General features: G+C 45.1%; 1 protein-coding gene across 3 annotated transcripts; it reads left to right on the top strand.

Annotated features, from left to right (window-relative positions):
- The first annotated feature begins 1288 nt into the window (after positions 1–1288).
- Positions 1289–23610, top strand: BTN1A1 (butyrophilin subfamily 1 member A1). Of its 3 annotated transcripts, XM_032272220.1 has the most exons (9): positions 1289–1470; positions 3498–3677; positions 13050–13184; positions 13406–13753; positions 17453–17734; positions 19314–19463; positions 21154–21174; positions 21268–21294; positions 21710–23610. In XM_032272220.1, the coding sequence occupies exons 3-9, from the start codon at positions 13106–13108 to the stop codon at positions 22381–22383; spliced, it is 1581 nt and encodes a 526-aa protein (XP_032128111.1). In that variant the 5' UTR covers positions 1289–1470; positions 3498–3677; positions 13050–13105; the 3' UTR covers positions 22384–23610. The 3 variants fall into 3 exon arrangements, with proteins under 3 accessions (XP_032128111.1, XP_032128113.1, XP_032128112.1); XM_032272222.1 differs by lacking the exon at positions 3498–3677; XM_032272221.1 differs by lacking the exon at positions 1289–1470 and having other exon boundaries at positions 2072–3677.
- Positions 23611–26537: the final 2927 nt, after the last annotated feature.

Raw genomic sequence — 26537 nt, 5'->3', positions numbered from 1 at the left:
CATCTTTTGATCTTTCTTCCTCTAGTTCACTTCCTTTGTCACTATCTCTGTCACCCACACTCCGGCTTCCCCAGATGTCTGCTCACCCTCATTCTCCTCCAGCTGCCCAAAGTAGAAAGTTCTCTAAGGAAATCCATGAGAATTTTCCCATTGGTTCAAGGAATTCTTATGCAGAGGAGGAGAAATAATGGGAGTTCTCGCACGTGAACTCAGGGACCAACTTCAGATAGAACTGCAAGCTGTACTTGAGAAACACAGATTCCTTCCCCCTTTGTTTTATACTATGTCCAGCACCAAAACCTTTTCTTCTCTCTGCCTCCCCACTCCACGCAAACTGTGCAACTCCACCCTCATTTCCCCACAGAGGTGGATGCTGGGGTGCACTGCCCTGATCATTCCATGAGGGACTGAGACACACAGTCAACCAGCTGCAGTGTTGGTGGCCCAGGGCCCTCAGCTGACTGCATACCAGCCAATTGTTAAAGGGCCAAAGAGAGCCCTGTTGCTCCAAGAGGCCAAGGTTATTGCACCTCAGCAGTGGACCACATCCAATGACTGGACCCCTTGCACAAGTTGCACAACTCTGAAGGGCCGCCCCAGTTCCAGAGCTCATTGTGAGACTGCATTATATTTCAACTTCTCCTTCTGTCTATCTTCCTTCCGTCTATCCTCCTTCCTTAACATCTCCAAGGTGTTGATGCTGAGGGACTCCCCAGTAAATGTCCTATAGTCTGTTTCTCTAGAACCACTAAGATAGTGATTCTTAAAAGTGTGGTCTGACCCCTAAGGTTGTGGGACTTTTTTTTTTTGAGATAGAGTCAGCTGTCTCTATCTCATATTGGTCAGGCTGGTCTCAAACTCCGGACCTCAGGTGATCTACCTGCCTTGGCCTCCCAAAGTGCTGTGATTACAGGCGTGAGCCACCGCACCTGGCCAAGACAATTTTCATAATAATACTAAAATGTTATTTGCGGCTGGACGTGCTGGCTCATGCTTGTAATCCCAGCACTTTGGGAGACCGAGGTGGGCGGATCACTTGAAGCCAGAAGTTCAAGACCAGCCTGGGCAATGTGGTGAAACCCACATGTCTACAAAAAATACATAAAATTAGCTGGGCATGGTGGTGAGTGCCTGTAGTCTCAACTACTCAGGAGGCTCATGTGGGAGGATCATCTGAGCCTCGGAAGTTGAGTATGCAGTGAGCTGTGATCACACCTCCGCACTCAAGCCTGGGTGACAGAGTGAGACCCTGTTTCAAAAAAAAAATGAGGTGGAATGATCACTTGAGCCCTGGAATTCAAGACCAGCCTGGGCAACATAGTGAGACCACACCTCTATTTTAAAAAATTAATTAATTACTTTTGTAAAAAGTTATTTGCCTCATTTACTCACATACTCTCACATGTGTGCACTGGACTTTTCCAGATGTTAAAGACATGATGACATCATCCATCTGACACCTATTGGAAGGTATGTCACAGTGTGTATTATTGTGTTTAAAATGTTGTTTTGTAGGGGCCAGAGACAGTGGCTCATGCCTGTAATCCCAGCAATTAGGAAGGCTGAGGCAGGTGAACCACTTGAGCCCAGGAATCTGAGACCTGGCCTACGTGGTAAAAGCTCATCTCTGTGAAAAATACAAAAATTAGCCAGGCATGGTGATGCGTGCCTGTAAGCCCAGCTACTGGGAGGCTAAGGCAGGAGAATCACTTGAATTCGGGAGGTGGAGTTTGCAGTAAGCCGAGATTATGCCACTACACTCCAGCCTGGGCAACAGATTGATACTCTGTCTCCAAAAATAAAAGAAAAAAAATCAGTTTTATTTATTTATTTACTTATTTGAGACTCACTCGGTCGCCCAGTCTGGAGTATAGTGGTGGCATCTCGGCTCACTGCCACCTTCACCTCCCAGGCTCAAGTGATCCTCCTGCCTCAGCCTCTCAAGTAGCTGCAATTACAGGTGCACGTTACCACACCCAGCTAATTTTTGTATCTTTTGTAGAGACAAGGTCTCACTGTGTTGCCCAGGCTCATCTCAAACTCCTGAGCCCAAGCGATCCAATCACCTCAGCCTCCCAAAGTGCTGGAATTACAGACATGCACCACCGCACCCAGCCCAGTTTTAATTTTTAAATGCTAAATGTTGATAGATATAACCCACATAAATAAAAACTCTCTGGGTTCTCAATTATTTTCAAGAGTATAAGGAGGTAAAGAGACTAAAACATCTGAGAATTGCTACTCTAAGATAGCCAAATCTATCCTGGGAGGAAAAGGCTAAGGTTTTAAAGCATTAGTTATTTTCAAATTATACTTTTAGACATGAAACACACTGTGTGCATGCGCACACGCACGCGCACACATACACACACACACACACACACGTAGGGAAATCAGTGAGAATCATAGAGTCAGGACCTCTGAAAATCCCTTCCTCCCTGAAAGCAATAAACACTGACAAAAACTGCCAGAATCAACGTTGTAAGAACTCTGTAAATTAACCAAAGGCTTGCAGCAATCAGAGTGAATTTTATTCAAGAAAAATGGCTGAACTCAATAAGAACAGTGTTTTATAGGCATTTTAACATGTTCTATTATACCACCATCACTCCACCACAGCCCTACAGTAGACTAGAAAGCAGCCCATGATCACAGTGAAAAACAGCTCCTAACAGTCACTGGAGGGACTAGAAAAGGGTTAGAGCTCCTTCAAAACCCTATTCCCAGAGAATTGTCATTACTAGACCTGCCTGGTGGTTGGTTCCTTGTGTAAGGGAGGGGAAAATCTGCTTCTCTCTACCCCTCAAGGTTATTTGGCTGGGCTGCAAATTAAATCTATCTAAAACAGATTAACAGGAGAAAAACCATTTTAATTACATGTGTATGCACAAGAGTCCCTCAAATCTCAAAATATGAGACTCAAAGAAGGGCCGGATGATTGAAGCTTATACAGCATCCTGAGCTACAGAAAGGAGGGGACAGGGTTTCTGCAAAACGATGGAGACAAATTATGGGAAGGTGAGAGAAGGAAATGTATGGTGAGTAAAGGTTGTCTTGTTACAAATAAAAGTCCCTCAAGCGGCCAGGCGCAGTGGCTCACACCTGTAATCCCAGCTCTTTGGGAGGATCCTGTCTCGATAAATAAATAAATAACCAATACGTGAAGGAAAGTAACATCTCAATAGTGCCTGTCTAGAAAGCAAGGAGGGGCTCCTGAAGGAAGCTGACTTATTCCTGATGTGACTCTTCAGAAAGCAGAGAAAGGGAAGACAGACGAATCGCCAAAGGCCAGACCCCTTCCCACTTTATGGCACATTTCCGTCCTTCCTACTCACCTCCCCTTATTCTCACTCCTGATTCTCCCCATTTTCCATATTGTATTTATTAGTTTGGAGGGATTTAAACATCAACTCCAATGGTTCAATTTTTTTGTTTCTTTATTTTGTAAACCCTTTCTCATAATACCTTGTGCTTATCTCCCTCCTTCTCTCTTTCAGAAAGAGTCAAAACTTTCTGACCGGGTTGGACTTGGAGCCACTGTTTTTTGCTGCAGGAGGGAAGGATGAATTGGAGCACAGATGCACAGGCACAGAAGGCCCTGAGTGGTCTCCAACCCCCATACCGCTGTGTAATTACGGGGAGAATACTTCCTCAGAGTTTCTCATTGACTTTTCGAGGTATTTGGTTTTAGCTCCCTTACTCTAAGATTGATTCTTTGCTCAGTGGCTGTAGCATGCCTCAGACTTCCCAATAGGACAATATTTTTTCTTTCGGAAATAAAATGGGGGGAAGACAGAGAAAGGATGAATTTACTTCCTGGTCCATTTCACCACGTCAGGCAATTTGTCAGGAGTGTGCTAGCCTGGTGGGGATTTAAACCTTGGACATGTGCTTGGATTTATATCCTTATGATGATTTCCAGTCAAAAGCCATCTAAATCTATAAACCTAGATTCTAGGTTTTTCAAAATTGAAAGGGACAATAAAACTTACAAAAGCCAAATACAGCTGAGAGCAGTAGCTCACGCCTGTAATCCCAGCACTTTAGGTGGCAGAGGCAGGAGAATCACCTGAGTTCAGGAGTTTGAGACCAGCCTGGTCAACTTGGTGAAACCCTGTCTCTACTAAAAATACAAAAATTAGCCATGTGTGGTGTGCACACCTGTAATCCCAAGCTACTTGGGAGGCTGAGGCAGGAGAAACACTTGAGCCCCAGAAGCAGAGGTTGCAGTGAGCAGAAATTGAGCCACTGCACTCCAGCCTGGGTGACAGAGCGAGACTGCATCTCAAAAACAAACAAACAAAAACCTGAAAGAGAATGAGGGCTGTGATTGAGAAAGAAAAAAAGCAGGCCTGACAGCCATCAGCTGAGAGCAGACCAGGCACTCCCAGCTAGGCTGTGTGTTTCCTACTGAAAAGAAGACACTTCACAAAGCACTAAATATCAAACAAGGCTATTCTGTCACTGTGACTGAGTGGGGTAAAAACACGACCACGTCATAATCATGCCAGACCACAAAAACAAGAGCATCCTGCAAATCACAAAATGATCACACATCCCCCTCTCCTGGCTAAACAGAGTAACTGCTGCTTTACCAATTACAACTTAAGCCCTCTCTGTTCTCCCACTGCCAAAAGTATTGGAATAGGGCGGGGCATCACTCATGTAATCCCAGCACTTTGGGAGGCAGAGGCAGGAGGATGGCTTGAGCCCAGGAGTTCGAGACCAGCATAGTGAGACCCTGTCCCTACCAAAAATTGAAAAATTAGCTGGGTTTGATGGTGTACACCTGTAATCCCAGTTACTAGGGAGCTTGAGGAGGGAGGATAGCTTGAGCATGGGAGGCGGAGGTTGCAGTGACCTAAGATGGTGCCACTGTACTCCAGCCTGGGTGACAAAGTGAGTCCCTGCCTCAAAAACAAAAACACACACACAAAATTGTCTCTTGCTTCATGACATTCATCCAGAGCAATCCATTGCTTTCTTGAACATCTCCAAAATCACCTACCGCAGGCTTAAATCCTACAACAGATTCCTCCCATATTTTCTTATCAGTGATGTGCTGCACCTTCCAGTTCCGCATGGTGTGTGGAATCCGCCCATAGTGTGTGGAATCCAGACTGCTGTAATAAGTATCACTAAACCCACTTGGCTAGGCTCCAGGTGGCTCTGGCCAGTGAGCTTCAGCATGGCCGCAGGTCAGACCCCACCATAATCCTCCCAGTGCCACTCCACCCTCCCCAAACTTGGCCCCAAGACTTTTCGTTCCCAGATACAGCAAAATTTCCTAGCATCTAAAGCCAAAAGGAACTTCCCACTGATTTCTAAGAACAAGAACTGAAACAAAAAGCATGTTCATGATTTACTGATAATGTTTCAGTAATGTCGGATTCACAGAAGGGGACAGTAGTTTCATCGTATGTTTCATGCATACTTCTGTCTTCCCATGTCTTTCACTAAAATCATAATTTTTTTCATTTTCTAAATAAACTCATAAAAGGACTTGAAAAAATCTGAGCTTTCTCCCCCTGTTGTTCAGCAAACAACAAACCTTTTATAAACCCCTTCGTTACTGCCAAATGGAAAAGAGCACAGTTATGTGCAGGTCAGAGGCTCTTTACTTCTCCAGGGTTCTGAGCTCCCTCCTCCCAAGGGTTCAAGGGCTCAAGAGATTTGAAAGTGAAAAATATTTGAGACCCTGTCTCTACCAAAAAAAGGAAAGTAGGGTGAAGTCAGGACAATAATGAATTCATAGGCTGCTCCTAAGATTTATATGTCTTGCATTTTCATATTTATCATGGCCTATCCTCCTGAAGGAGAATGTACACCTGCTTTGGAAAGATCTACACCACCAGGTAACAGGAAGAAAAACTAAGATTAACAGATATGGAAGGTAGCTCAGAGGCTGCAAGGGGATAAATTCTGGGCAAAGCTCAACCACTGATCCACACAGCCTTGATCCCTTCCCTGAACTCTTTCTCTCTTGCTGAAGCCAACCCTTATTTATTGACTCCTTTGAGTTCCCTGTCTACCCTCTTCTTCTAGGAATTCTCCATTTCAAAAGTACTTCTAAGAATATAATTCAGGGATGTCCACAGTCCACCAGATCTTGGCCTTTTCTTTCCCAGGGCAAACCCCTGCTAACTCCCCTTCCACATAGAAGTCCACCACCTTCATCTCCACACCAGCTCCACTTCACTTCCCCTCCACCTTCACATATGAAACTGTTGTGCATAAATTATACACATTATAATTATAAAATTATACAAACTCCATATGTATAATTTTAACAAGGGCTTGGCAAATAAGGGAATTATGTCACTATAATAATGTTGAAGTGCCACTGGGTCATATCTGATTATTACTACCATATCAATAGTGTGAGCCCCCAAGAAAGAGCAGCTGACCACAAAGTTCACTAGCAAGCCACAGAAGAATACAGTATTGTACATGATGCCCATTCACACCAGTCCTTTGTCTTGGTTCAGTATGGCCACATGCAAAACAAGCCCAAGACCCTGAGCCAGAACCATCCCTCAGAGGCATCTCCATAATTCATGCAAAGCTGGAAGCTGCCCCTTCACAGAAAGCTCCTGAATAAGGAGCAAGATAAAGAGCGATACCTGGGTGGGTGCAGTGGCACGTGCTTGTATTCTCAGCTACTGGAGAGTTCAAGTCCAGCCTGGGCAACATAGCAAGACTCCCACGCCCAACCCCACACCCCCACAGCCCACCTCTCCCATCTCATGAAAGAAAGAAAAAGAAAAAAGATCTGTAGACTGTAGATCTTGGCCTGTGGACCAGAGCAACTAGCAGTGAGAATCCTGGTCCTATTCCAGACCTACTAAATCAAAATCTCTTCTTAAGTAAGACCCAAGCGCTGCTCTGGGAAGAATGAGGAGAGGGGATTGATAAATTACCTGATATGTTTTACTATGGAAACTGTGCTTACAGGCAATTAGAGGACTGGAAAAAACCTGTGAGGGGAATAAGGAAAACTAAACAAAGGAACAAAAATGAATCATTTCACCCCCTCCCTACTAAAAAAACAAGAGGTTGTACATGAAAATAAATGTAGTCATATATGAAACTTGGGTCCATAGAATTACAATTACGTAATGACAGTATTGGAAACATGGAACAAAAGTTGTGATATATTACTACTGATGATATAAGAGAGCTAAGTCATAACTGATCATAATAGAGTACAGAAAAGTACTGTGTAGAAATGGCTATATAGAGAAATCACAGGATAAATATGTTATTGTCTCAATAAATATGTAGATAAGTGCCAGATAAAACAACTGAGCATTTAAAGAGGCTGTTTCTGGGGATTCGAGAGTAGTAGGTGGGAAGTGAGAAGTGGAACTGACATTTTGGGTTTGTTTGTTTTTTTTTTTTTTTTTTTTTTGTATTTGTAGTAGAGATGGGGTTTCATTGTGTTAGCCAGGATGGTCTCGATCTCCTGACCTCATGATCCACCTGTCTTGACCTCCCAAAGTGCTAGGATTATAGGCATCAGCCACCATGCCTGGCAGGACTGACATTCTTAAAAGGTCTTTGTCCTATATGATTTAAAAAACAAACAAACAAAAAATTCTTTATGTGTATTACTTTGACAGAATATGGTATTGTCTTAAGAAGCATGTAGATAAGTACCAGATAAAACAATTGAGCTACAGTAAACTGTTTGAAAACCAAATTTAAAAAGAAAACACATTGACCTTGGTGGCACACCCGTCTAATCCCAGCACTTTCGGAGGCCGAGGCGGGTAGACCACTTGAGGTCAGGAGTTCAAGACCAGCCTGCCCAATATGGTGAAACCCCATCTTTACTAAAAGTACAAAAAATTAGCCAGCCGTGGTGGGGCATGCCTGTAATCCCAGTTATTTGGGAGGCTGAGGCATGAGAATTGCTTGAACCCAGGAGGTTACAGTAAGCCAAGATTACGCAACTGCACTCCAGCCTGGGGGACAGTAAGACTCTGTCTCAAAATTAAATAAATTTGAGAAATTTAATAAATTTATTAAATTTTTGAAATTTAATAAATTTAAAAAATAAAATAAATAAAGAGAAAAGACACAGATGGTTGTCTCAGTGATGAAAATCAAGTAAGATAAGAATGAGTAACCATTGGATTTGACAAGAGGCTAACACTGAGAAATTTTAACAGGTTATAGTGAAAAGCGGGGAGGGAAAACAAATGCTGACATTTTATTATTAGGTTCCATATGAATCATATGAGATTCCTTGGCCCAAATGATTTCATGTCTAAGAGGAAGTCATTTTTGTTTCAGTGGGCCTGGGAAGAGCAGGAAGTGCTAAGAGCAGCACCACCTCACAAGGCCTCTCCAGGTAGGAGCATTCTAGGGGCATCCTGGAAGTTCTGTTCTCTAAACCTTGGAAAATTCAGAGAGCCTCTCTTTGCCTTTCAGAGATCATTGTCTGAGCCTGATGACTTGGTTTCTGTCAAAATGACCCAGATGTTATCCAGTCAGAATAGTGTCTGTTATGCAATAGCTGAGCTCCAAGTACTTTCTTCTTTCCCCCAGCCCCTTTCTTCTCAGTCTGGCTCCCTTAGTTGCAAGTAAAAGCTCTTCTCCCCACCCCTCAAAAACAATCTCATGAAAATATAAAGCATGAGACAAAAGTCTCATTCAAATGGGCTGATAAAAGAAGTGAGATGAGGAAGGGGAAATAGATTATAGATGATATGATCAGAAAGTTAAGCATGAAGGGGAAAATGGGACAGGAGCCTTTCAAACTAGGAAGGCTAAAAAATGGTGGGTCTGAATGAAGCCACAAGTTCTGTTTCAGTCTATATGCTGATGAGAAGGCAGGGAGTAAGAATTGGGAAAGTTTAAGAGAGGAAGATAAACTTAGAAACAAAAGATGACAATAAACACATCTGCTTCTGAAACTAGGGTTCAGATCAGGTGTGTGCCATGAGAAAGGGACCAAGTGTCACAGGATACACCTGGCCCATCTTCCAGGAAAGTCTACATCCCTCGGTGGGGACAAAGGCTATTCAGAAGAAGCCCTAGAAGTGAGGTTGTATCTGCTTGATGCAGCATCTGGAAGACATTGCAGAAGGTGCAGCCCTTACACGAGCCTTTGAGGGAAGAATAGGAGTTCATCATAAAGGTAAGAGGGAATAGGCCAGGTGCAGTGGCACACGCCTGTAATCCCAACAATTTGGGAGACCAAGGCCAGTGGATCACTTAATGTCAGGAGTTCAAGACCAGCCTGGCCAACATGGAGAAACCCCGCCTCTATCAGAAATACAAAAATTAGCCAGGTATGGTGGGGCATGCCTGTAGTCGCAGCTACTCGGGAGGCTGAGGCAGAAGAAACACTTGAACCTGGGAGTCAGAGGTTGCGGTGAGCCAAGATCATGCCTGGGCACCTGAGTAAGACTCCATCTCAAAAAAAAAAAAAAAAAAAGTTAAGAGGTTACAGAATATTCTGGAAGAGGGAAGACAAGCTCTGCTATCTGGAGGCCTGAGAGGCATTGTGGGTGGAGGTAACCACACCCATTCCAGATTCAGCCTGTGGGTGGGCAGGGATGGAAGGAGAAGGGGAAGGGAGAAAAGGCCCACGGAAGGAGGTAGGGAGACTGCCAGAATATTTTCTTGACCAGATCAAGCTATACCTATAGCATTTTTGTAACCAGATTAAGGTGCCTAAACTGGATGCTGAGGTCGCTAGGGAGACCTTGAAGAATTTTTAAGCAAAAAGCGGTATGATCAGATTTGCATTTGGGAAAGATCATTCTCCTGGCTGTCTGGTGGGTAAACTGGAGCAATTGTGTTTTGTCTTAATCATAATTCCAACTCAAAGATAAATAACAAAACTGGGAAGAATGTTTGTTACAAATGTAATACAGGGGTGTGTGTGTGTGTGTGTCTGTGTGTGTGATGGAGTCTTGGTCTTGCTCTGTCACCCTGGCTGCAGCACAGTGGAGCAATCTCGGTTCACTGTAACCTCCCCTTCCCGGGTTGAAGAGACTCTCCTGCCTCAGCCTCCCGAGTAGCTGGGACAACAGGCACGCGCCACCAAGCCCAGCTAATTTTTTTATTTTTAGTAAAGATGGGGTTTCACTGTGTTAGCCAGGATGGTCTCCATCTCCTGACCTTGTGATCCACTCTCTTTGGCCTCCCAAAGTGCTGGGATTACAGGGGTGAGCCATCATGCCTGGCCCAGGATTAATATTTTTCAGTTGTTAAACGTTTATACAGATTGCTAAGAACTAGCACCAGTACCAGTCTTGAAAACAATGGGCAACTGGCCTGAAAAGCTGATATCTAGAATGTATTAAATATTAAATGTCAAATTAACACATAAAAAATATCCAGGCTCGCTATCACATAAAGGCATAAAAAAATAATTTGACTAACTTGACCCATCCCAATTGTAAAGATGTGAAATGACAACTCTTATTGCTAACAGGAATTAAGTGAGGGCAGTTTGTTTTTTTTTTTTTTTTTTTGTCTCGATCTGTTGTCAGGCTGGAGTGCAGTGGCGCAATCTCAGCTCACTGCAACCTCCCTCTCCCAGGTTCAAACGATTCTCCTGCCTCAGCCTTCTGAGTAGCTGGGACTACAGGTGAGTGCCACCATGCTTAGCTCATTTTTTGTTTTTAGTAGAGACGGGGTTTCACCATGCTGGCCAAGATAGTCTTGAACTCTTGACCTTGTAATCTGTCCGCCTTGGCCTCCCAAAGTGCTGGGATTACAGGTGTGAGCCATTGAGGGTGTGATGGGTTCAACATTTCAGGAAGGGACTTTAGAAATATGCTCATACAAGGTCAGACACAGTGGCTCATGCCTGTAATCTCAGCACTTTGGGAGGCAAAGGCAGGCAGATCACTTGAGATCAGAGGTTTGAGACTAGCCTGGCCAACGTGATGAAACCCCATCTCCACTAAAATACAAAAATTAGCTGGGCGTGGTGGCACTTGCTTGTAGTCCCAGCTACTAAGGAGGCTTAGTCAGGAGGAGAATCCCTTGAAACCAGGAGGCAGAGGTTGCAGTGAGCCAAGATCTCGCCACTGCACTCCAGCCTGGGCAACAGAGTGAGACTCTTTCTCAAAAAAAAAAAAAAAAAGGAATATGCTCATCATTTGATCTGATGACTCTATTTCTGAAAAATTATCAAACAGCTTATCCACCTTGTAAATAAAGACATATATAAAGTGTATTATTTATAATAGGAAAAAAGTGGGGTGCAGTGGCTTATACTTGTAATCCCAGCACTTTGGGAAGCCGAGGCTGGCAGATCATGGGGTCACAAGATCAAGACCATCCTGGCCAACATGGTGAAACCCCCATCTCTACAAAAAATACAAAAATTAGTTGGGTGTGGTGGTGCATGCCTGTAGTCCCAGCTACTCGGGAGGCTGAGGCAGGAGAATCACTTGAACCTGGGAGGCAGAGGTTGCAGTGAACCGAGATCGCACCACAGCACTCCAGCCTGGTAACAGAGCAAGACTTCATCTCTAAATAAATAAAAATTTAAAAAATAAAATTCAAATGTCCCACAACCATGGCAATTATATAACTATTAGCAATGTTTCGTGCTACACAAAAAGTCTAATTAATTACTTTTATGACATACATAGGCATAAAATAAATCTTGGAAGGAGATACGGCAAAATGTGAATTGAGGCTATATTAGTTGGTAGATTAGTGTGTCTTCCATTTAATAAAAATATTTTTCTATATTTTTTAATGTTTTCTTAACAATAAGAGGTAGGTTTAGTATAAAATAAGGAATTGTAGGCCTCATGATGAGTTGCCTCAAGAGAAATAACTGTCAGGGAGGCAACTTTGGGGCCCTGTAAACAGAATTACACTTCATGAGCTAGCCCATTCACAGCCTACCCTTAAGACTGGCATTTGATGGAATTGTGCCAACAGACACAGCACCTTCAGTGGACACCCCAATAACGAAAAGAGCTATAGCCAGAGGCTACTGCTACCTTGGCCCCTGGGCTTTCATTTTTCAACCCACAGAAACAATAATAGAATAACAGTTTATCGTCTGCTGAGTTCCTACTATGTGCTAAGCACTTTACCTGCTTAATCTCGTTTAAGCCACCCAACACCTCTTCAAGGAAGGTGTGATCAATATATATTACCATTTTAGAGATCAAAGAACTGAGGCTTGGGGAGAGAAAATAACTGGCTGAAGCTCTCACATCTCATTTGTGTGTTTCCTTGCCTCTCTTCTTCCTTTCTCCTCTTCCCCTTTCATTTAGTCCAGCTCATTGATTTCTGAGCTGACAAATCCAGGTTTGCATCTCTCTGAAAAACTTTTCTTTCTCTCTTTTCTTTCTCACAGTGAATATGCCAGGCCACCTAGAGGAAGGCTTTCCTGAGATCACTTCCCTCTTCCTTTTCCTGCTGGCTTTTAACTTTTGCCCCTGGGGCCACAGCCAGCTTTCTCACTTGGTAGCAGTGGCCTCTTGTGCCTTTTTCTCCGAGATCACCCAGGTCAGTATGTGTGGTTACTCTCAGCTCCCTGAGCGAGCAAGCAGCCAGGAGGGCAGAGCATAGTTCTCTCCCTCCAGCTCCTTTCCCTTGTCCTAGGCCCTCTACTCTTCAAGCCCTTTTGCTTGATTCAGCTCCTTCTTCTTGCTCCACCTCTTCCCATCTTTTCTCCTTCTCCAGTTCATTTCCTTGGACTCCGTTTCTCCTCTGTCCCCTTATCTTTATTATCATTGCCAAAAGCAAATACCAGATTATTGTATTTGAAAGAAGACTTTTTTTTTAGCGCAGTGATTTCAAGATTTGTTCATCTTATATGCAGCCAGCTAATGAGTGTGACGCCTCACAGCAACCTTCTCCTAAGGTGTTGGAGTTAGGGTGGTGGGTGGAAAGGTGATGACCACAGTGTAGACTGAAAATCCACACTAGGGATGGAGACTGAGAGGAGGTTTCAGGTGCAGATGACCAGAATGCTCCCTGCTGGAAAGCACTGCAAGAGGACTTTGGAAAGCAGGAGATTGCCAGGGCCAGTAGTTGTCTCCTGTGCATTCGTCTCCTAGGCTGAAGCTCCTGAAGGGCTCACACCAGTTATCTTGCTGCCCCAGAAAGATCGGAGATGGCAGTTTTCCCAAACTGCGGCTTCCCCAGATGTCTGCTCACCCTCATTCTCCTCCAGCTGCCCCAGCTGGATTCAGGTAGGTCTCTCTCTCTCTGGCCTGCATAATGGAAACATCTCTATAAATGTAAAATAAACAATCTCTCTTGGCTCTCCCTGGAGGCCTCCACTGGATCCAGACAAACTCAGCTGTCAAAGGACTGAGAGAGCGCAGGGCACTGCGCTTTGGCGGGAACCTGGTTCGTGTTTGTCCGCAGCTCCCACCTGCCGTCCAGTCTGACCCCGCTCGTTTTTCGGCAGTTCCAGTTGATGTGACTGGACCCCCGGAGCCCGTCCTTGCTGTGGTGGGTGAGGACGCCGAGCTGCCCTGCCGCCTGTCCCCGAACGCGAGCGCCGAGTCCCTGGAGGTGCGCTGGTTCCGGAGGACGGTGTCGCCGGCCGTGCTGGTGCACAGGGACGGGCGCGAGCAGGAGGCCGAGCAGATGCCCGAGTACCGCGGGCGCGCCGCGCTGGTCCAGGACGGCCTCACCGAGGGGCGTTTGGCCTTGCGGATCCGCAGCATCCGGGCCTCCGACGACGGGGAGTACACGTGCTTTTTCAGGGAGGATGGAAGCTACCAAGAAGCCCTGGTGCGTCTGCAGGTGGCTGGTGAGTAGACGGGTTGCGACTTCCCCGCGCGACTCCCCTGCTGTGTATACTTTCGTGTATATCAGTTACTTTGGAAACCATCAGATTCATTCTCTTTTACGTTGGTGTCGCTGGGGAGGGACAACTGTCTGGGCCAGAGGCGCGGTGGGAGAAAGAATTTACCAAGATAGATAAAGAAAGGCAGATTTCCTTTGAAAAGAATGAAAATACTTCGCGAAGAGGCAAAGGACAAGATCAGCAAAAGAGAAGTTGACTGCGAGAAAACAAAGGCTGGCTGGAGAATGTATAGAATGGTTTTTATGCTGTCCCTTGAAGAGCGCTTTGTGCAGTGCCTGTAAGGCAAAGGTTGCCGTGAGCTAACTTGCAGGTGTTTGGTGATAGGACACAGGAAGGAAGACTGTGAGTTATTTGCACAGAAGGACTGTGTCCTGGACCATGAAGAAAAAGGACGACTTGTAGCTTATCTGCCTCACCTCTTTGCTTTCTCCTGATTAGGACTCCACAGCTAGAAGGTACTACCTACCGTAGGAGATCAGTGGGAAAGGGTTTTGAGTGGAACATGGAGAGAGCAATGCAACGTCTTTATTGCAGAACTTTATTTCAATTACCTCCAGCCCTTTTTCTATAATAGAGTAAGCATTTCCCCATGAAATAACTTAATACATGGAAAAGCTATATAACGTGCTTTTATACAAGTACGCCATAATTTACTTCATTGAGTCCCAGAATTGTACATTTAAATTTTAAGTTCTTTTCTTTTTTCTTTTTTTTGAGATGAAGTTTCGTTCTTGTTGCCCAGGCTGGAGTGCAATGGGACAACCTCAGCTCACCGCAATGTCTGCCTTCCAGGTTCAAGCGTTTCTCCTGTCTCAGCCTCCCAAGTAGCTGCGGTTACAGGAATGCGCCACCACGCCCGACTAATTTTGTATTTTTAATAGAGACGGATTTTCTCCATGTTGGTCAGGCTGGTCTCGAACTCCAGACCTCAGGTGATCTGCCTGCCTTGGCCTCCCAAAGTGCTGGGATTACAGGCATGAGCCACCATGCCTGGCCAAATCGTATTTTTCACCACTACACACTTTGTGGCTCCAGTGGGCATACCACACGCTTTAAGGCTGCTTCATGGATTAGTTTCTAAGGACTGACATCCTAAGGTTAGCGAGCATGGTCCTTTGTCACATTCCTGATTCATGCAGAAAAGATTGTGCTCTTGTTTGCTTTTTTGTTTTAAGCCAGAATTGAAAGAGATTGAAAATAATATGCTTTCAGGAGGAAAATATGCATTTAGGTCTGACTTTCTCAATTCCTAGTGAATGACATCAAGCAAATGAGTTCTGAGTTTTACTGTAAAACTGAGGAAGTTTTTATCTAAGATGATTTTTTAAGAATAAAATAGGCTGGGAGCAGTGGCTTGCTCCTATAATCCCAGCACTTAGGGAAGCTGAGGTAAGAGATCTCTTGAGCCAAGAAGTTTAAGGTTACAGTGAGCTGATGGCTGCCACTGCACTCCAGCCAGGACAATAGAGCGAAACTCTGTCTTCACAACAAAAAATAAAGGTGGGGTGTGGTGGCTCACGCGTGTAATCCTAGCATTTTGGGGTGGATCACTTGAGATCAGGATATTCAAGACTGGCCAACATGGCAAAACCCCATCTCTATTAAAAAATTAGCTGGGTCATGCCTGTAATCCCAACTACTCAGAAAAAATGACTTGAACCTGGGAGGCGGAGGTTTCAGTGAGCTGAGATTGCGCCACTGCACTCCAACAGAGTGAGACTTGTCTTAAAAAAAAAAAAAAAAGAATAAAATAAAATTAGACAACACATAAGAAATGACCTTGCCAATTTAAAAACATTATAGAGGCTGAGTGCAGTGGCTCAAACCTGTAATCCCAACACTTTGGGAGGCCAAAGTGGGTGGATCACAAGGTCGGCAGATAAAGACCATCTTGGCCAACATAGTGAAACCCCGTCTCCAGTAAAAATACAAAAATTAGCTGGGTGTGGAGGCACATGCCTGTAATCCCAGCTACTCAGGAGACTGAGGCAGGTTCATCACTTGAATCCTGGAGGCAGAGGTTGCAGTGAGCTGAGATCACACTACTACTGCACTACAGCCTGGCAATAGAGTAAGACTCAGTCTCAAAATAAAAACACATTATAGACTTATTAGATACTATACTGTGCCTTAAACAGATCTAAAACATATACAAACAAATTGCCTTTCTCATATATATATATCATATATACATATTTTATGTAATATCTATATACATAGGTATATATTCAGGTAAACAAAATTTGAAAGATACTTGGATGAAATGTGGGTCCCTGCTTCACAACAGGGTCCCCGCTGTTACAGCATCATGTATAATTCAAATTTTGACATTTTCTCTTTAGGGGAGAAGTATCTTAAAGGTAAAAACCTAGAGATTTGATGGCATAAAATTTGTCACCTTTTATGAGTGACAGACACCACTGAGAATCTGCTGAAAGTGGCAACTCCTTCCATGAAAAGAATATACATTCTTATATATACACACATTCTTGGAATATGAATTTCAACCCGTGGTTGTGGAAATGTCCTTAAGAACTCTTCTAGTCAGCTCAGTGTTTTTCTGTACCATGTGGAATTAGAGAAAAAAGTAGGCTGAACACACAGGAAAAACGGTATGTTTACTTACATTAGACCACCGTTTTGTGAAAAAAGATGAAGTTGAGACCACTTAAGAGAATTTCTGATTCACCAATTTAAGCTTAAGGAAGCTCAAATTGTCTGGGTGCAGTGGCTCACGCCTGTAACCCCAGCACTTTGGGAGGCCGAGGCGGGCGAATCACCTGAGGTCAGAAGTTCGAGACCAGTCTGGCCAACATGGTGAAACCCTGTCTCGGGGAAAAAAAAAAAAAAAAAAAAAAAAAAAAAAGGAAGCTTAAATTGTCAACTATAATCTCAGGGCAAAGAACTTCCAATCCTCAAGGATAGTCCTCTGTTCGTCCTTAAATACCCAGTCCTAGCTCTCCTCCTCCCCACCAACGCTTTCTCATAATGCCGTCAACCACAGAGCTATCGGCCAGCTCTGGGACTCTCAGCCTAGATCACTAACCTGCCTCTGAGTTACTGGTCTTAGTGTTCTTGCTGGCTAGACAAGCACCCCCATGTCTGCCCACCAAACTGTTTCAAACATTTCAAAGGCTTGATCCCAACAAGGCATCCCTTTCTGATAAGGTATATGAAATTCCTTTTATTGGTACTTCAGTTTCCTTTAAAAATTTTTTTTTTTAGAAACAGCATCTCACTCTGTCACCCAGGCTGGAGTACAGTGTTGCCATCACAGGTCATTGCACCATTGAACTGCTGAACTCAAGCAGTCCTCCTGCCTCAGCCTTCCAGATAGCTAGGAATACAGGCATGAACCACTATGCCCGAAGAGTTGGGGTCTCGTTATGTTGCCCAGGCTGGTCTGAATCTTCCTGGACTCAAGCAATCCTGCCTTGGCCTCCCAAAGTGCTGATATTGCAGGCATAAACCACTGTGCCTGGTCCTCAGTTTCCTTGTGTATTGAAATATGGAGATGAGTTCCTCCCACTACCAGTCCACTTGTGCCTCTCTCTCTCTCTTTCTTAAACTGTGTGTCTCTACAGTTATAAGGCTCCCAAAAGGGGTCCACTAAAACATTAAGTTCAGATTCTTTCTCCATAGCTCTGGGCTCTGACCCTCACATCACTATGCAAGTTCAAGAGAATGGAGAAATTCAGCTGGAGTGCACCTCGGTGGGATGGTACCCAGAGCCCCAGGTGCAGTGGAGAACTTCCAAGGGAGAGAAGTTTCCATCTACATCAGAGTCCAGGAATCCTGATGAAGAAGGTTTGTTCACTGTGGCTGCTTCAGTGATCATCAGAGACACTTCCGTGAATAATGTGTCCTGCTACATCCAGAATCTCCTTCTCGGCCAGGAGAAGGAAGTAGAGATATCCATACCAGGTTAGTGGAACCAATGCTGAACTCCTATGTTGATACAGCTTCAGAGCCACACCACCTAGAACACCTGCCCAGATGTGACCCCATGGCAGAGTTGTCTACTTTCCCCACCTAAGATCTTGTCCACTGACTTGAGGGAGCCCCACCAACTTGATTAGAAATTCTTAGGCCGGGCATGGCAGCTCATGCCTGTAATCCCAGCACTTTGGGAGGCCAAGGTAGGCAGATCACGAGGTCAGGAGTTTGAGACCAGCCTGACCAACGTGATGAAATCCCATCTCTACTGAAAATACAAAAATTAGCCAGGCATGGTAGTGGGTGCCTGTAATCCCAGCTACTTGGAAGGCTGAGGTGGGAGAATTGCTTGAACCTGAAGGTGGAGGTTGCAGTGAGCCAAGATGGAACCACTGCACTCCAGCGTGGGCGACAGAGCAAGATACCGTCTCAAAAAAACTGACTGGGCGTGGTGGCTCACACCTGTAATCCAAGCACTTTGGAGGCCAAGGCGGGAGGATCACCTGAGGTCGGGAGTTCAAGACCAGCCTGACCAACATGGTGTAACCTCGTCTTTAAAAAAAAAAATTTTTTTTAATAAAAATTCTGAAGATATAAACCTACCTGGATCTCATATACATTTCAGATTATTTATTTATTTATTTATTTTTTAGACAGCCTTGCTATGTTGCCCAGGCTGGAGTGGTGTAGCAGCAGAATGATCTCAGCTCACAGCAACTTCTGCTTCTCAGGTTCAAGCGATTGTCCTGCCTCAGCCTTCAGAATACCTGGGACTATAGGTGTACATCACCATGCCCAGCTAATTTTTTGTATTTTTAGCAAAGGCAGGGTTTCACCATGTCCCTCAGGCTGATCTTGAACTTCCGGACTCAAGCAATCTGCCTGCCTCAACCTCCCAAAGTGCTGGGATTACAGGCCCAGCCAAATTCCAGATTTTCCATTTTAGAAGATCTAAGTGAGAAGAGAAAGTTTGTCGCTGGAGGCTTTCCTGATCCAGAACCTTCTCTCCTCAAATAAACAAAAAGACTAAGTTATTTTTCAACTTTTGCTATTTCCACCTATACCCACTTCTCCCTCCCATCCCATGCTAGAGCTCTGTCTAGGTTTCCAGGGTCCTCAAGGTGGCAAATCCTCTCATTATTCCCCAGGTACTGTCTCTGGTTTAGGCAGGAAGCTTTCCTTATTCTTTGGTCAGTGAGTCCCATTCTGTTACATACAGAGGCACATTTCTCCTTCCTTATTTACCTCCTGCATCCTCTTGGCTCCCATTCTGCACTGATAGTTAAGGAGGAACTTCCATAATGACATGAATTGGTCCATTATATTTATTATTTCACAGGTCCTGTCCCAAAATGACTCTTCATTTCTCTCTTTCTCTGCCATCTCCGGCTCAAAGTCATTTTTTTCCTGAAAAGTTTAGAGTGACACTGGAGTGACTATTTTTCACTCTACGAGGGATGAGAGTAGTCCAGGCCATCACCTCTTCTGCCCTCCTTTGGAATGTGGAGAGAAGCTGGACTTGCTCAGAGTTTCTCAACTAATGTCCTTCTTGGGGATTTTGTTTTAGCTTCCTCCCTCCCAAGGCTGACTCCCTGGATAGTGGCTGTGGCTGTTATCCTGATGATTCTAGGACTTCTCACCATTGGGTCCATATTTTTCACTTGGAGACTATACAAGGAAAGATCCAGAGAGAAGAAGAATGAATTCAGCTCTAAAGGTAAATCATAGTATCCACAAGGACTACATGTCAGGAGTGCTTCAGAGGCAGGCTGGACCCAAGTCCTTTAGGATGACAGGAAGATACTTGAGGCTGGGCGTGGTGGCTCAAGCCTATAATCCCAGCACTTTGGGAGGCCAAGGTGAGTGGATCACCTGAGGTCAGGAGTTCGAAATCAGCCTGGCCAACGTGGTGAAACCCCATCTCTACTAAAAATACAAAAATTAGCAGAGCATGGTAGTGGGTGCCTGTAATCCCAGCCACTTGGGAGGCTGAGCAGGAGAATCACTTGAGCCCAGGAGGCGGTGGTTGCAGTGAACCAAGATTGCACCATTGCACTCTAGCCTGGGTGAAAGATAAAAAAGAAGATACTTGATTCTAGAAATCTAAAAATTTGAAGGAATCATAAGGCTCCTGAAGTCACAGATGCCCAGTATGAAGAAGCACAGAGGGTTGGGGCACAGGCAGAGTCTAATCAAGATATCCGACCTGCACTTTGGGAGGCCGAGGCGGGTGGATCACGAGGTCAAGAGATCAAGACCATCCTGGTCAACACGTTGAAACCCCGTCTCTACTAAAGCTACAAAAAATTAGCTGGGCATGGTGGCGCGTGCCTGTAATCCCAGCTGCTCAGGAGGCTGAGACAGGAGAATTGCCTGAACCCAGGAGGCGGAGGTTGCGGTGAGCCGAGATCGTGCCATTGCACTCCAGCCTGGGTAACAAGAGCGAAACTCCGTCTCAAAAAAAAAAAAAAAAAAAAAAAAAAAAAAAAAAAGATATCCGACCTGATGTTTACTTGCTATCCACCCTCAGACCTTACTCCCACTTTTACCTCAGTTACCCAGCACCAATCTTATTTTTTATTTATTTATTTTTTTGAGACCGAGTTTCACTCTGTCATCCGGCTGGAGTGCAGTGGCACAATCTCAGCTCACCGCAATCTCCACCTCCCGGGATCAAGTAATTCTCCTACATCAGCCTCCCACGTAGCTGGGATTACAGGCGCCCACCATCACGCCCGGCTAATGTTTTGTATTTTTAATAGAGATGGAGTTTCACTATGTTGGCTAGGCTGGTCTCAAACTCCTAACTTTGTGGTCTGCCCACCTCGGCCTCCCAAACTGCTGGGATTACAGGTGTGAGCCACTGCGCCCCGCTACCAATCTTATTATTAAAGATCTGAAGCTGGGCACAGTGGCTTATGCCTGTAATCCCAGCAGTTTGGGAGGCCAAGGTAGGTGGATCACATGAGGTCAGGAGTTCAAGATTAGACTGGACAACATGGTGAAACCCCGTCTCTACTAAAAATACAAAAAAATTAGCCAGGGTGGTGATACACACCTGTAGTCCATCTACTCAGGAGGCTGAGGTAGGGGGAATTGCTTGAATCTGGGAGGCAGAGGTTACAGTGAGCCAAGATTGCATCACTGCACTCTAGACTGGGCAACAGAGAGAGATTCCATCTCAAAAAAAGAAAAAAAAAGATCTGATCCCAAGCCAGTTCCAGTATGTAGGAACTTCCTGCATCATTCTTCGAAAACAAAGCTAAACAAAATCCTTGTTCTTGATTTATTGGCAATGTTTCAATATGAATTAAACAGTCCTCCTTTGTATGTTTCCCACACAAGTTTTGTCCCCTCCTTTGTGTCCACTGTGGAAAACCACTGAGACATTTTTGTTTGTTTTCCAGAGAAACTCTTGGAAGAACTCAGTAAGTCCTGTCTTCTTGTCGTTATTTCACCCATAGAGTTTTCTCTCTCTTATTATGTAGCCTATCAGTGACTATCTTTCTCTTTTGTTGCAGAATGGAAAAAGGCTACATTGCATGCAGGTCAGTGGCTCTGAACTTCTGGGGCTCTATCCCCTAGGAAGTCAAAGTGCTATGATACTTGCCAATGAAAACACTAACACAGTTTAGTGATGAGGACAGGAAGGAAAACGGTGACGACAAATGGCCTCAACAGTTTCCGTGAGTCACGTAGAGAACCCTCAGAAGATGGCCGGGAGAAATCCCCTTCTGGCAGGGTCCCATTAGGCTCTAGGCACAATCAGCCCTTACATCACCCTCTGGCTGCTGGTCAGGGGGCATCCTGTGGTGAGTGGAGACCCCTGAGCAGACCAAACATCTCCCACCTCCAGGAGTCCTGTCAACTCCTACAACAGTGCTCTGTTTCTTGGGAAAGGAAAGATAGTCCTGTAATCTGTAACGTTCACTGACGTCAGACCTGCTGTTGCTCTCTCTGCAGTGGACGTGACTCTGGACCCAGACACAGCCCATCCCCACCTCTTTATTTATGAGGATTCAAAATCTGTTCAACTGGAAGATTCACATCAGAAACTGCCTGAGAAACCAGAGAGATTTGACTCCTGGCCCTGTGTGTTGGGCCGTGAGGCCTTCACATCGGGAAGGCATTACTGGGAGGTGGAGGTGGGAGACAGGACTGACTGGGCCATCGGTGTGTGCAGGGAGAACGTGGTGAAGAAAGGCTTCGACCCCATGACTCCTGAGAATGGGTTCTGGGCTGTGGAGTTGTATGGAAATGGGTACTGGGCCCTCACCCCTCTTCGGACCCCTCTGCCACTGGCAGGCCGCCCCCGCCGGGTTGGGATTTTCCTGGACTATGAATCAGGAGACATCTCCTTCTACAGTATGAATAATGGCTCCCATATCTACACTTTCGACAACACCTCTTTCTGTGGCCCGCTCCGGCCCTTCTTTTGCCTGTGGTCCTGTGGTAAAAAGCCCCTGACCATCTGCCCAGTTGCTGATGGGCCTGAAGGGGACACAGTCATTGCTAATGTCCCGAACCTTTCTAAGGAGATCCCATTGCCCTCCATGGGGGAGGACTCTGCCTCCAGGGATGCAGACACTCTCCATTCTAAGCTCATCCCTACCCAGCCCAGCCAAGGAGTGTCTTAAAAAAAAATCCCAGCTCATCTGTTTTCCTTTGCTCTAACCCCTCTCCTCCGTAGTCTTCTGAAGCTTCACCTGCCAGCTTCACCCAGCCTGCTTCTTCCTATTGGGTGGTGATTAATTAATCCTGTGAAGGTTGCCTTGCTGCTGCTAGAGAGGATGAGGATTGCACCTTCCTAATCTGTTTCTGTACCAATATTTGGGGGATGAAGGGGTAGGTAACTCAAAGTGCTTCTAGTGTTCTCCTCATCCCTTAAGGCTAGAACCTATATTAAACTACTTGGAGCAAACTCAAAGGACAGCTTAGGGATCCAGATGGGGTCAGGTTAGCCTGGGGTTGTGGTTGAAATGTCTTGGTATCCCAGATAAGGATATGTGGAAAGACAGGCTTTAGGCAAGTGGAAAACTCAAAATGTGCAGCGGAAGGACAGTCTCAGGCTGAAGTCCCATAAAGGACCTTGGAGGAAACTTGATGCAGGGAAGTGATGTACATGATGAACACACAGCCATGGAGTTTTTACAGCCTATATCTCAAATTTTCTAAGCCATATCCTATAGGATAGAGGAGACTGGCCCTACTTCTATGGGTGCTAAGCTGTGGAAAAGTGGGAGCAGAGAGGAACTGAGACGAGCAGGGATGGTCAGGCAGAAAGTGTGATAGACGAATTTTTGACAAAACTCAAAAGCTGTTTGCACAGCTGTCCCTTGTGTCCTTTTCCTTTCTCTGCACCCTCCTGTTGCTCCCTTGCCTGGAGGTCATTCCACCCTCAGTTTGTTGACTCCACAAGTTTCCAGTTGCCCTCTTCTTCTTGATATAGATCTCTCCATTTCAAAAGCATTCCTAGGAATCATTCTTCAGTGACACCACCACTTGATCAGCCACCATCTCAGCCTTATGCCTCCTCAGCCTTCATCCCAATGCCCGAACCCCTTACACACACCTTCGTTTAGCTTCAACCGCCTCCAGTTCCACTCTATGCCACCTTTCACCCCATCTGGCTCTCCTACATGCTGCCTCTCCTCGGGGTCCCTTAATGCTACATCATTGTGCTCAGCACAGCTGGACCAATTGCACCTCTGTATTTGCCCCTGAGCATGTTCCTGAATACATGTGGCTTGTCTTGCCAGTGGACTCTAGGCTCACACCTTCCGTTTCCATCACATTCTCCAGTCTCCAGGGTAGATATTGCTCATGGTCTTTACCTAATAAATAAGTCTGTCTGATTGCTGAAAGCAGCGTTTGCACCTTTCTTTTTTTATCCCAACTGAAACAAAATACAACATAGGGAAAGAAACCGGCATGGGAATGCAGCTTTCCAAAGCTTTTGCCATTAAATGTGGTCTAAGACCCATCTCTAGGCCTGACAGCAGTGGGCTCGCCAGGGCAGGCGCCCATGGGAGCTGATGTCTCATAAGGGACCAACTACCTACCAAAAGGCCACAGTGCCCATGGCTACCTACCCTGTGCCCCTGTTTGAGCGGTGACCCCACTTCTACTACTATAAAGGTAACCTGGCCGATGGTGTAGGTAAGTGAAGCCACCTCTTTAAATTAACAATACTTTTACAAGAGGAGAAAATATTTGGGACATCTTTAATGGTAATGCCTTATAATTAAAAGAAAAAAATGGGTGGGTGATCTTTGGAAATCATTCGATATGGTTTGGGTCTGTGTCCCCACCCAAATCCCATATTCAGTTGTAATCCCTAACGTTGGAGGTGCGGCCTGGAGGAAGGTAATTAGATCATAGGGGCAGTTTCTCATGAATGGTTTCGCAGCATCCCCTCAGTGCTATTTTTTATTTTTTTGGAGATGGAGTCTCGCTCTCTCACCCAGGCTGGAGTGCAGTGAGTGGTGCGATCTCGGCTCCCTACAACCTCCACCTCCCAGGTTCAAGCTATTCTCCTCCTTCATCCTCCTGAGTAGCTGGAACTACAGGCATAAGCCACCATGCCGGGCGAATTTTTTTGGTATTTTTAGTCGAGACAGGGTTTCACCTCCTTAGCCAGGCTGGTCTTGAACTCCTAAGCTCAGGTGAGCTGCCTCCCTTATGTTGGGATTATAGGTGTGAGCCACCACACCCAGCCAGTGCTATTTTTGCTATAGTGGATGTGTGAGTAATTATGAGATCTGATTGTTTAAAAGTGTTTAGCACATCCTCCCCTCTGCTTCCACCATGGCACATAGATGTGCCTGCCTATTTTTCTCATGATTAAGCTAAAAAGTAAGTTAACCGTGACAGAGAATTATGAAAAAGGAAAAACTAATCATTCTCTCTTAGGTAAAAATTCTGAACACCAAACAGGTCTCTTATCACATTTACTATAATTTCAGCAAAACGTGAAGCACAATATACTCCATTACCCACTTTTTGTCATTGTTCCTTTCAGGTCCCACATCCATTTATGTTTTCATTCTGGTTTTAGTGTCTTCCTACTGACTTAGAGTTTAATACTCATGTAACAATATCTGTATAATTACATTGCCATAGGTGTATTACAAGATTATTTAAAAATAAACCTGTGGCCATCATGGTGGCTCATGCCTGTAATCCCAGCACTTTGGGAGGCTGAGGCAGGTGGATTACCTGAGGTCAAGTTTGAAAGCAGCCTGACTAACATGGTGAAACCCCCTCTCTAGTGAAAATACAAAAGTAGCCGGGCTTGGTGGCGCATGCCTGTAAAGGTACTTGGGAGCCTGAAGCAGGAAAATTGCTTGAACCCAGGAGGCGGAGGTTGCAGTGAGCCAAGATCGTGCTATTGCACTCCAGCCTGGGCAACAAGAGTGAAACTCTGTCTCAAAATAAAATAAAATAAACCTGCATACAGGCTTGTAAATCAGGAGATCATAGCGGTTTTACTCTGGGAAGGAGCTGAAAGAAAAACACAATGAAACTTTAGGGTGAGATGTGACTGTTGACATTTACTCCTGTCCCCTCCTTTCAGAGATGAGGAAACTGAAGTCAAGATACATAATGTGATTTGGTTAAAGGCACATGGAATGTGGGCAAGTAAGTATCCAAGGGCAGGTGTCCTTGCCATAGCTGTTCAAGATGTCCTCTACTGAGCAAAATCACAATTGGGTAGGAGGAGAGATTAAGTTAATCTAGGGGGCTGGAGCTTCAGAAAACTCTTTAGAGGTATCACTAAGGTAGAATCCATTGGCTCAAGAGACTTTTAGGCATAGGGAAGGACAGGAGAAGAAAAAAGCAATTTAGCATGCTACCTTCTGCTGAACCAAGGGATTGCACCTGGAGAATCAGCCAAAAGTAACTTTTTCCTCCATCATTTAATGGATCTCCTGTACCCAATGTCCTCCTCTCCTTGACCCCTCCTCAAACGCTACCTAGCCCACACTGCTCATCCCACATTCTGCTCCTGGGAGGGGAATATTATTTATCTCTGCTTCTAAACTGTTTATTTGTATCCAAATTGTACTTTAAGAAACTAAAAAAGAAAATGCAGTTCAAACTTCTTTTAAAAATACTTAAAGGAACTCTTGGATAGCTACGTGAGCACTTCTTTCCTTCTTTACCACTGCCTGAGCCATCATCATTTCTTACCTGGATTTTCAATATAGCATCTCCTTCAATCCTTGCCTCTATGGTCAGCTACCCACAATGACCAGAGTATTGTTTTGTTTTGTTGTGTTGTTTTGTTTTGAAATAGTCTCACAGCCGGGCCTGTAATCCCAACACTTTGGGAGGCTGAGGCGGGTGGATAACCAGGTCAAGAGATGGAGACCATCCCGGCCAACATGGTGAAACCCTGCCTCTACTAAAAATACAAAATTTAGCTCAGCTTATAGGATTGCACCACTGCACTCCAGTCTGGTGACAGAAGGAGACTCTGTCTCAAAAAAAAAATAAAGAAAGAAATGGAGGCGGCCGGGCACAGTGGCTTACGCCTGTAATCCCAGCACTTTGGGAGGCCAAGGCGGGTGGATCACGAGGTCAAGAGATCGAGACCATCCTGGTCAACATGGTGAAACCCCGTCTCTACTAAAAATACAAAAAATCATCAGGGCATGGTGGCGTGTGCCTGTAATCCCAGCTACTCAGGAGGCTGAGGCAGGAGAATTGCCTGAACCCAGGAGGCGGAGGTTGCGGTGAGCCGAGATCGCGCCATTGCACTCCAGCCTGGGTAACAAGAGCGAAACTC

Source organism: Sapajus apella, unplaced genomic scaffold (assembly GCF_009761245.1).
Source record: "Sapajus apella isolate SASKATOON/1434 unplaced genomic scaffold, GSC_monkey_1.0 scaffold339, whole genome shotgun sequence".
NCBI classification, from domain to species: Eukaryota; Metazoa; Chordata; class Mammalia; order Primates; family Cebidae; genus Sapajus; species Sapajus apella.
Note: the sequence above shows the minus strand (reverse complement) of the source record. Positions and strands in the feature narration are given on the sequence as shown.

Coding starts and splice junctions, on each gene's coding strand:
- BTN1A1 (XM_032272222.1), top strand. CDS start 13,106: ATGGCAGTTTTCCCAAACTGCGGCTTCCCCAGATGTCTGCTCACCCTC. Junction 17,735..19,313: donor AGTAGAGATATCCATACCAG/GTTAGTGGAACC, acceptor ATTTTGTTTTAG/CTTCCTCCCTCCCAAGGCTG. Junction 19,464..21,153: donor GAATGAATTCAGCTCTAAAG/GTAAATCATAGT, acceptor TTTGTTTTCCAG/AGAAACTCTTGGAAGAACTC.